The following is an 11,822-nucleotide window of genomic DNA, read 5'->3' as shown; positions in this document are numbered from 1 at the left end:
CCGCTTAAACTGGACATTACAAAAACACAAAAATAAGTAGGTCTTTTATGTCTCCTTAAAGAGATAGCAAAATGACTATTGAAAATTACAATTTCAACTAGCCCGTCGTTTATATTGCATCAAAGTACATCTTTACTCTCATAGGACAAATTTGCGTCCGAGACTTAGTGTCAGAGATATTTAAAAAATTAACTTGAAATTCAAAATTTCGCGCCTACATTTATTTTTCTTTTATCAACGCGATATCTCAAAAAAAACAATACGTAAAATAAACTTGCTGTAACAAACAGTTTTGAGCTAGGATTTTTAGTTTATTATATTATATTATGTAACAATATCCCACAAATGTAGGTATGTGCTCCGTAATATGTGCTTAAAAAAACACAAGTAAAACTAGAACGTTTATTAAGTACAAAAAGTCGAATACATGTATCCGGATGACTTAATCAACTCACAGCATTGAAACTTAAACCTATTTATAAATAATTATTTGGTGAATGATATGTACAAGACCATTATTTACATTGGTTGCTTTAAAGACCTGACTGGAGAAACACCAAAATGAGTAAAATAACAAATCGCGATTTAATCGACACTGACGATGAGGGTGAACGTTTCAGTTTAAAACTGCATTGAACTTTTTGGTCGTCGGAGTAAACCGTAAAATTTGGAAAATTCACGATGCTTTCCTTCTGTAACAGAAAAGTCAACACACAAAAAAATAATAATTAAAAGCCATACAATCGCAAGTGAATCATCACGTTTCCTACAAAAAGTCAAGTGAAGCCCCGTGTAGAAGTACTCCTCCATTTTCCTAGTGATCAGCGACTCGTTGTAGGGAATATCTTGCAAATGATCCATAAACGACTTGTTCCTAAACTCCTCCGGATCCTCTATCACTAGTTTATCAAACATGGTTTGTCCCTCATGCGTCTCTCCTTCAATGGTATAATCTTTGGCATTCTGTAGGGCTATAATGGCCCTTCTGTTGGCTTCCGGCGACATTTCGTCACCCGGCTGGTACGGAAAAAGTGGCTTATTGGGCGAAGTTGACGGTGAAACCGGATTAGTTTCAGCCCTAGTAGTAAAATAAGCAAACACAATAACAAATTAATATAACTTACTCTCCGTGCAAGAAAATATTTTCAATCTCTTCCATATTCTTGCCGTAGAATTTATTGACTCCCAAATTTTTGAAAAAATATTTTATAGGAGACATGGAGTAACAACCAGCGAGTTGCGTCCTCGGGTAGTGTAAAACGAACGCTAGACACATCTCCTCCTTGGTGGAGTAGCCCCCAAGTGTCGGTTTGTTGCGATTAAGTGTGGAGTACGTGCATTCGGTTACGAGACCATCTCCTGGTAGGATAATAACATCCTGGGATAAAGCCCGTGATTGTTGGTAATTGAAATCGTAATGCTCGTCTTGTGCCAAAGGTGGGAGTTCCCTTCCAGCTCGGATGTGTCTCAACTTTAGTTTCCTGCCAGCTAGATGTGAATGCAACATAACCGAAACCACATGAATTCCCTCTTTCGGAAACGTTGCTTTGGTGCAATCAGTGTTACAATAACCGGCCGTTTTATATTCTCTCTGATACGGCGGAATGAAATGTAAGCTAGATAGAGCAATCCCTGTTGTAAGAATCCCTCCTTCATTTTCTCTCAAATCACTGGTGTAATGTAACCGAAGTCCTGACGTGTCTTGGGCTTGCTTCATTGCCGGATTATCAAAATGGACTTCCAACATGTAAAACGAATTTTTCTTTGCTGCTAGCGGAAGTCCAACATGTTTGGGGAAATTCTCGCCTTTGGACCCAATAGCCCAGGCTACAAGTGGCGTAAGACATTTTTCCCACTCTGGGGCCATGTTAGGGCCGTAGCACAAACGTCCGTTTTCTTTCGAGAAGCGTTCCCATTTGTGGACGTCTTCTCCGTCGAGTTCGCACTCGTGAAGGATCATATGGTGGACGAAGGTGGTGTGGTTAGGGCCAATTAGGGGTTCGTACCCCACGATATGGTGCTTGTGTTGGAGGGTTGGAGCTTTGAAGATTTTGCACCAGTAGACCGTGTTCATGTTGCTGATTATCTCAAACTGATGCAAAAATTGCACAAATGGAAAACATACAAAAATGACTTACGTTTCGAAGCGTTACGTCCCAATTCCTGATGTTGCCCCCCGAAGCCTTGGAGACAGGCGGGGGGTCCCAATAAGTGAAGACTCTGGGCCCCTCTTTTATCCCCGTGATAAATCATTTCGGCCCCTAGGTGCGGGTCGGTGTTGTGATACGCCCAAATTACCACAACTGTATCTCCCTATCAATTGATTTTTTATTTTTATTTGTTTAATTTTTTTGGAAGAAATCACCGTAAGGACGTAGTCGTTGGGGTCACACGTGTCCAAAACCCTTCTAAATTCGATAACGGTATGAGTATCGTTTTGGCTCCCGCTCATAAGCGTATAATTATCGATTTCATCTTTGATGGGAACACTTCCTTGGCTGTCGGGCACCCCATGGCAGTCCTGGAAAAAAAACGTTGGGAATTCCGTTGAATAATTGCCGGATGTTGGGGACAGGAAGTTGTAGAGTGATCTTCATGTTAATAGAGACTCGATTATCTGAGAAACTCGAGTGTTGGTCGAATTATTAAGTAATTTAATTGAGGCAAAGTGCTCGGATTATGAAGCGAAAATTCGGGACCAAACTAAAAATGTTACTTTAATTGGTCGTTAAATATTTGTACGTTAATTAAAAAACGGTTGACATTCTTGCCAGTGTGGTCCACTAAATCGTAACATTGATCAATTTACCATTTTTACGGTAAAAATTAAAATGCCTTTCGTGCATAGAACCGGGTTAACAACAGATAAAATTGTTACGAGTTCTATTTATAGCATAAACTGAGAATAAAATCGCTTTGGAAAGGATTAAAACACTTCCATGAAGTATTTATTGGCGATTCATTTAATGAGTTTATGAACGGATTTATTCTTTGTATTTATTTTTGTGCCGTTAACACGAACATTTTTTCTCATATTCCTAATTAGTTAGCTCACTTGAAACTATAGTCTTTGAAATTTTAGACGAATTACTGCCACACCAGTGATTAGCGGCGGAAAAGACCCGCTAAATGTTAATCTTGTAGGTAATTAATTAAAACGTCATGTCATTAAAGAGCTTTCGTCAAGTATGACTTTTATTACCAAACACTTCCTCTGTTTTCCTTATACATCAGCTAAAAATTACACTTCCTTCAACTAAGTGAAAATAACGATCAAATTCTAGTTCCAGTACAACAGGTGTGTTAGTTTTTGTGGAATTTTACTCAATTTACATGATTTTACATGAAATGAAACGCGTTTAGAATATTTAAGATAGTGTTGAGCGGAATATTACTTAAAAATGTATAGTAAAAGTGGCAACAACCCCGACATGACTTTTTAACGACATCAAATGACCCAAGAATAAAAATTCAATTTTGCTCGTCGTTATTGCACAGTCGCTTTGTCATCAGAAAATTAATTTTACCGCAAAATTCCATCACTCGACAACAGTCGCCTCATTATGATAATTCTCAGAGCGATTCCTAACAGAAATAATGAATTCACAATGCGATTTCCTGTCTAAATCGGCGCCTCCAACTAATGCTAATTCGTATGTTAATACGCAATTACTATATCCGGAACAATTTCAACAAAATAATAAACACATCAAAGACTGGTTATTCGTGACACGATCATCCTGGAGATACAGTTTTAATCAGACGTGGAAAAAATTGAAATTTCACGATTATGTAAAATGGGCCTGAGAAAGGTGAAGTGATCCGAAGTTCACTCAAATTGAGTTATCTTATCTATTTTATTGGGACGAGTTTAACAAAGTCGAGGAAGTGCTCAAATGCGAGAGAAAATTTTATTTTAATATTAATAAAATATGTGGGACGATATAAGAGCAAGCGAAAGAGGGTCAAACACTTGGGGGAATCACATAAATATTGCAACATTTTTTTTATTATCTTCCACTTTAATATTTTTCTATTTAATTTAGTAGTAAACGATTTTTCTAAATAATTTGCCACACATTTTCCTACTAAATAAGCCTTTACCGCCTACATTTCGAAACATCCATCAAACCAAGACGCCGTTAAAATAACTTGTGGTTGCTCTCATCCTACGTCTAAGTGAATTCATAAACGAAAGGACATTTCAACTATAGAAAAGTGCGGTTTTATTATTTTCCACTACATTGACCACGATGTATACAAAGTCGAATAATTTATTGCTAGTATGTGCTATTTCAAAAATTACAAGAGGCAGGTGCTACTTGCACCATTTTTCACGTAGTGAATTAATTAGAACGAGTTATTATAATTCAAGAGCGACCGAAATTATGCCGCAATTGATATGGAAATTGTAGAGTAGGTAGGGGAACGGCTGAAGACGATTGTCTTGTGCAAATATGGACGAGTACAAAGATTATTTGCACGTGTGATCGATTCAAGACGCGGAATAGCAAAGTTCGTTCGGTTACTTGCCCAAGGCGGCCAATTCTTATGTCTTTTGCGTCATTTGACTTTGAAAAAATGGGACAAGCAATACAAAGACCATTCCCTTTTCGATAAATCACCGACATTTATTTAAAAAAAGAAGAATACAATTTTTAATTAAATAATGACTTGGCGAATGTAGTTGTTACTCTGTGGGAAGGCATAATTCAAACAATTTATAAATTTCTATCAGAATTATCAGTTATCATGGCACAAAATGCTCGTAATTCTCTTGTTGCAAGTGACATTCTTGGAATTCCTCGCAATTAGACGTCTTCTAAGTGATTTATATTTAATACACTGTGACAAAAAATGTAATAATTTATTCGTTTGAATTTGCATAAAATGCATTCCGGACGGAAGAGTTTACACAATTTTTAATTTCGAACAAAGGACTTGGATGCAACTCAGTGTAATAATTAAATTGCGAAAGTTTAACACAACAATTACGCTAGAAACGAGCTAATAGAAGAAAAAGTGTTAAGTAATCAATAACCACTTAATTATGCATTAAATATTAAATCTTTTGGAAGCATGCGAGATTTTCTCAGATCGACGACTTGAATGAAATAACGTGCCACTTTTCCGGATAAGTTTTTAATAAGTCCTGTAATTAATAAAACTCACCAAGAGGTAGGCCCTTAGAGTCCTGTCATCGACCCATCCCATGACAATATCTGCGTTTTCCTTGCCTCCATCTGGACTGAAACCTATGGCAACGTATCCTTTCGTCCTTGCTTCCACTCTGAAGAGGATCTCCCGGTGTCGCGGTTGCCACCTCAAAACCACATCACCGACATTATCCAAGACCTCGGAATGAGTCCATTTATCTGCAATGTCTCGACGGAGGCGTCTTTGGTGCACTTTATTTGGTTTATTGACGTCGTCAACGTGCCGGACGTACTCGTCCAGGAGGTCATCACAGGTAGTGGTCGTCACAAGGACAAACAAGAGAATGATGCGAGACATTTTGGCTAAAATTTTACATTTTTAGACGAGTTGGTAGGAAATTGTGCGGCTTAGACATTGTTTATAGAGATATAATAATCTCGCAGAAGAAATTGCATTAAAAATCTGTTTTAGAGATAGATGTATATGTCCAACTCTATTTCGAATTACGGTTATTGGAGTATAAAACTTCTTCGTCTCTCAATGAATTTATCACCCCCGCTGGCAGGCTCTCCCACCTAATAAATATTAATGTCGTTTGTGTTTGGAGGCATGTAACTACAACACAATGACAAACAACTAGAAAATTATTATACAATACACTGCTAGCAATGTTAACCCCTTGATAATCGTGCAGCTGCGTTTGAAAAGGCAAACGTTGTTTATTAATCTCAGTTTTTCCAGACTCTTAAAATACTAATTAAATTTTTTCGACTTGCAATAAATTTCGACGGAAATGCGATTGATGGGATTACTGAAAGTAAACTGATTTAAATTGAATTCCGTCAGGAAATTGCAACTGAAAATCTATCAACAAACTACGAGTTTTAATATTGATGGTGAAAAGGTTAAAAATACCATCGGTATGCCTGAGGGGACTCTGCAGGTGTGTCATACAAATACACTCATGTCTTGGCGTGTCATTACAAAAAAATAACTATTTTAATGTAGCTAGGTACATTGAAAAAAGTTGGAAGCTCGCGACATTGCAGCAAAATTCCGAGGAGATTCTCAAGCTCGCAGCTATTTAAGCCTTCGCTAAGCGTTTTCATAAATTCTAGATGTGGAACAGCATTGTTTTAAACGCAGCTATTTACAACAAAGAAAACGATGGATGGTCATACAGTACTAACAAAAATCAAAGATCTTACAATTATTTGTCAATTTGTCAAATGAAAATAAAATTATCAAAAAAAAAGGGAGCGAACGTAAAAACATTTTTGATCACATTATTTATTTTTAGATAGTCTGAGTGACTAATCGTTCTGGTTTAATATTAAGACCAAATTAATTAGCAGTCCAGAAGCCACTTTAAAAGCGAAGCCAGAGTTTGTTGTTGGAATAACAATGGGTCCGTGTGAACGACATTCTTTACCTTTTTTCGCTTCTATTCCATGGTCAAAACACTCGAAAATCACACTCGCACAATCACAAAAATCGAAAACGTTCCGAGCACATCCTGTGTTTGTGTTAGAACTGTGTGCATGTGGTACGATGGTAGTCTGGTTAACTGCCGGTGCCTTGGGCAGACCCTCTTCCTTCCAATCAGGCAACCGCTACCTATGGGACTGGGGAACGTAATTTGGACCATGAATTGGGTGAATCCATCAATTTGCATAGTTTAAAACCCAACTTCCGATGGTACTAACCAAACCAGTTTATTAATTAAGTAAAAACTATTTGATCAAAATAAGTTCGTAAAACCTGTTTGTATAATTTTGCAAGTTGGAAGAAATAACTTTGTCGCCTGCCTGTCAATCACTCTTTTTGCTAATTACTCCAATTATTTGTAATTGTGTCTGTGTTTATGGATTTTTTCGGCTGGAAGGCAGTCAGGTCGAACGCAATTGTGGTGTAAATGGCCTCATCCATCCTCCCATATCCGTTTTATTCATTCTCAGGTTCTAAACCCCGCGTTTCAAGGTTTTCATGAATTCGCGTTCCTTGAGGCGCCAAAAAGTCGCCAATTCATTTTTCTCGCGAGATTTTTGCGTCCAAATGTTGAATAATATTGAAAGGGCCGTTTCTTTGCTACCATCTGTCGTGTTAGGTAACAAAGAGGTTCCGGTAGAACAGATGTTTGGGCACGTGGCACTTTTCGAGGGGGGGAAGACTCGAAGACAGATGGACAAGAACAGGAGGAAAATAATTACATGTGCTAGAACTCTAACAAAAAAAATTGTGTTCCACTGAACAAAAGCTGATAATTCTGGAATCTAAAAGCTAAGCTAAATGTAGTTTTCCCACAATCTAATCTTTTTAAACAGTCGTATTTTGCAAAAATATTTTTTATCCTTGTTGTGCGGCACCTCGGTGTCTGTGGCCTTTTCTTTCTTTCGGCTTTTGCCAAATTCCAGCCATTCCTTTCTATTGTCCGTGTTGCACAAGCCCAGGTAAGGAATGAAACTCGCCACTGTTTAATTATTATAAGTAAAACTGGTCACAATTCGACACTGCAAAAACATCAACTTCCTATCCTGTGAGTTCCCGTGGGAAATTATCCCGATCCCGTCAGACTAATTCATCTTTGCCATGTCCACATCTTCTGAATGAAGTTTGCGTTTTGTGTGACAATTATATCGATTCGATAAGAGTTGGAAAAATTTACTCATAGGCGTTTAAATTCACATTTTTTACAGAAAAAATAAGAGCTACAGGTAGAAAAGGTATGAGAATATTGTGTCGTGAGAACGAACCCTTCGCCAATATTACACCGGGAGTTTTATTGTGCTCGTAATGCCACTGACCGCCATCCTTTTTGTACAGAAATCATTGAGTCAACTTAAGCCGTTTATAAAACGAAGCGATCTCATGGGAAAAGATCCAAAATTAATGTTTTAATTTTTAATCCGGGTTATTGTCTAAATGCAATTAATAACAACTGAGCAAAGGGAGGCCTTATAAACCATTAGTTTCTGTCCTAGTATCGATAAATTAAACGCATTATGTAATAACAATTATGTTTAATCGGTGCACTTCCGCTGGAAAATCTCACGAGAAAAACTGATTTCTTTACTTTTCTTATTTACGCTGGTGAAAAATAGTCAGTCAATAGTTTCCACAACCATTTTTATTATGTTTATTCTTAAAAAAAAAACGAAAAACAAGTAGCGAATTCGAAGTAAATGATTAATTTAAAAATTTTCATCCCAGTTAGTGTAATTGAAGTCTCGAAGCCGGGAAATCTCATCCGAAAAGCCTGAATACGATCCGACTCTCCATAATTAGAGAATTACGTCCGTCTTGTGTATTTTGAATAATAGATTTACATTTGTTGCTTCCCTCTAATGGTTACGGTGTAAAATTAAGATTTCCGGTCGTGAACATAAGCGGTGACTTGAAACCGAGAAAATATTATTGTGATGGAAGTAATTTGTTTAGTTTCAAAACTAGTTAAGTGTTTGATTTGGTTAGAGATCAAGCATGTTGTTGGATACTTCCGATAATGCACAGGATGTTGCCATATCCGTGCAAGAAAATGGCGAGCTAATGGACTAATTAAAAAAAACACAATGTAAATATTGACGCGGTTGGGTATTTTACAATGTAGCGAGCGTTATCTAAATTACTGTATTAATTACGAGTTTTTCTCACGTCGCCAACGAATAAAAAGAATAATTGGGCCTTTGATTTACTTTAATAACACGAAACTTAATGAAAGAATAATCACAAATAGGAGTGTTTGTCTTGCAGGAACATTTCCTGCTGAAATGTAGTACACAGGGTGTTTCTCTTTGGGGAGTGTGGTTGTGCTCAAAGCATAGCCAAGTGTTTTAATAGAACTATTGATGAAACCAAGTCCTTGATCAATCCTGCTGTAGACTGAAGGTCTCCGTAATTTCTTGCAACCATCGCCAAATGAAATCGACCCTAAGACCACCCTCCCGTAAAGAATGGGACTCCCAGAATCACCTCTACAAGGTGTTTGACCATTTTTATCACTCGTTGTACAAAACATAACTTCGGGGTTCAAAGTCGTAGCGAAAAAAAATCTACAATGTGCGAACGCAAGAATATCGACCTGACGACACTTCTCCACCATTAACCGTCCTTTTTTAACAGACGGGTTATTCTCTTCCCACGTTACAACTTGTACGTTTCGTTGCTCCTTTGCCAAAAGATACGAAAACAGTGCTTTGCTACAAAGCATAGCGAAAGTCATTTTGGGAAAATTATTCCCAACGTACAACAAACTGTAATCGCTTTCTAATGTTTTGGGGTCGAACAAATCGTAAATGAAGATTCGTTCAACGATGATTTTCTTGAATTTGGTCAGTTTTGCCATCACGGCGATGCTTGACGGTGTTTCAATGCCGTAAACACAATGAGCTGCCGTTAGAGCCCATCTTGCGTGAAGGAGAACTCCACCACAGACTTGCATTGAACCTCTTGCCGGTCTGATGGTGATGGCGAACGGACGGTTGCAACCAGCAAAGCTTCGTTTTGGGTAGATAAGGAGGATCAATGATAATGTTATGCAAATGTCACGATTTGACATCTATGACACTCTGTGATCAGTTTTATTATTCCGGAAAAAATTAAAAGTGCACGACAGGTGTGATTGCACCTGCTGACATGCTTCGCTGCAAACGACCTCTTTCAAGTCGAAAAAATCAGAAAGATGACTGAACTACCAAAAATTCCATTTGTGCAGTCACAAAAAACGTGAAAACCACACTAGTGTCCGGTTATAACAAACTCAGAAAATGTTTCAAAATCGGTTCGTTATATTCATTTCTCTTCGCTAAACTTACTTTTATAGTGTCAGTTTCTAAGTTTTTAATTTTTCTATTTTTCAGATGGAAACACTAGTTGTGTATATTAACTATTTTTTTATTTTAAAAATTCACTAGCCTTTGCAAAAGCACAGCATTATTTTAGTCAAGACGCTTTGGATAATGACTTACTTTCACACTTTAAAATTTCAGTAAATAGCGTTACAACACTTGTTGAAGCAATTAATAATGTGAAAATTTTTGTAAAAGGCAACAAAAAGTTGTGGAAAAATGTAGTTCTGTTTTTATTAAACTAGAACGAAAAAATCACCAAATTTGTTTGGAAATGACAAAAAATTTTACCTTTTCTAAGCGTTTATTCAGCAAAATAATCATAATAATAAATAATGATAGTTCACAGAATAATTATGTCAAAAATGACATTATTTTTACAAGTTCTGAAAATTTAAACACATTTTTAGACCAAAAATCAAGTTTTTGTTATTGTTTTTATTCCACATAATTGTAACTATTTTAATTACACTTTACTAATTGATTTTTAACAGCAACTATCGCAAAACCGAATTACAAAGTCGGATATCCTTTGAACCTGGAATTTATCGCGTTTTGTGCAAATGTTTGTCTTGTATGCGGATTGTTTCCTCTTGGCTTCACCACATTAGCTTAATTTTCTCCACTAAAAGTAGCTTTTGCTATTTTTGTTAGGAGTTATCCACACAGAAAAGTACTTGAGAGTTGATATGAACTCGCACGAATCTAGAAATCAATTTCTCTCTCCCGATACACTTAGCATAATCGGATTATGATTTCATTTTTTCTTGATTAAAGCCGGGATTTATTTAATTTGAAATTCAAGTCGGAGTTGGGTGAAACGTAGGCAACACAAAGTGCACATTTGCACACATTAGCCGAAGTTAGGGTGACATCTGTTCCGGTAGTTTGCTCTAATTGAGTTATCAATTACTGATAAGTGATAGCGTTCCTCTTTAATTGCACTGCTTACTTAATCAATTTAATCTTTCTTTCGACTGTATCACAATATTGCAATTTCCGTCTCAGAAATAATGCAAATCAAATATTGAGAGAAAAATTTAGAAAGCGGAAATAACGTCAATTTATTATTTCCAGATGAAACAAAGCCGCTTGAAATTGACAAAATTGTGGTCTCTAATCCAGTTATTTTCCAAAACTAATTAAAATTTAAAAATCGAGACCCAGATGTTTACTAATTTTCGTAATGGAGCGGAAACTCTTTTTATGCTTGGATTTTACGTTCAATCAACATAAAACAAAGAATTGTTCTTGTAACGATATGAATTGCTTCCAAAGATGTTGGAGCTTTCCATCATTGGGATTGACAGTGAGCCGAAATTGGGTGAAGTGTATTCCCAATTTATTTCAGTGTTGAAAGGGATACTAAGTAACAAAATTGGTGATGCAATAACAAAAAGAGGATTTATCGTTGCTCGGAACACTTGTATTTTCGGTTTAATTGCAAGAATATTGAATTAAATGAGATAATTAGAAATACCAAGATAAACTTCGAGATGCAGAATTATTTCTAGATTACGGAATCCTTTACGAGTGTGCTTTCGAGCTTATTATATAATTTGTGGTTGTGCTAAACTATTTACGTGAGTTTGCTGTAGTTTTGGAAATGATTGGTTCAGGCTTGATTTAATGAAAAACTAACGCAACAGGTAGCAATGTCAAAACTTAAATTGGAATCAAGAATTCTGTTTATAACATAGGAATTTTAATAAAATTTACACTTGACTGGTTTCCAGCAAAATTACAATTCGATCTGTCCGCAGAAATAAAGATCAAATTAGGGCTTAAATCAAGTTTTACGTCGGCGAAGTTATTTGATTT

The 11,822-nt window shown here is 36.6% G+C and overlaps 2 protein-coding genes across 2 annotated transcripts; both read right to left on the bottom strand.

The window, feature by feature from the left end:
• Nucleotides 1-388: 388 nt before the first annotated feature.
• LOC663608 (uncharacterized protein) lies at nucleotides 389-6,771 on the bottom strand. Its single transcript, XM_064357441.1, has 7 exons — nucleotides 6,590-6,771; nucleotides 5,173-5,519; nucleotides 2,366-2,521; nucleotides 2,122-2,313; nucleotides 1,125-2,086; nucleotides 742-1,078; nucleotides 389-692 (listed from the first exon to the last, which is right to left on the bottom strand). Exons 2-7 carry the CDS (start codon nucleotides 5,512-5,514, stop codon nucleotides 534-536), a joined length of 2,148 nt encoding a protein of 715 aa, XP_064213511.1. The 5' UTR covers nucleotides 5,515-5,519; nucleotides 6,590-6,771; the 3' UTR covers nucleotides 389-533.
• A 2,074-nt stretch (nucleotides 6,772-8,845) lies between these two features.
• Nucleotides 8,846-9,712, bottom strand: LOC135266514 (trypsin eta-like). Its single transcript, XM_064357440.1, has one exon. The coding sequence runs from the start codon at nucleotides 9,710-9,712 to the stop codon at nucleotides 8,846-8,848; it is 867 nt and encodes a 288-aa protein (XP_064213510.1).
• Nucleotides 9,713-11,822: the final 2,110 nt, after the last annotated feature.

This window comes from Tribolium castaneum, chromosome 6 (genome assembly GCF_031307605.1).
Source record: "Tribolium castaneum strain GA2 chromosome 6, icTriCast1.1, whole genome shotgun sequence".
In the NCBI taxonomy this organism is placed as follows: Eukaryota; Metazoa; Arthropoda; class Insecta; order Coleoptera; family Tenebrionidae; genus Tribolium; species Tribolium castaneum.
This window is presented reverse-complemented; position numbering and strand designations above follow the sequence as displayed.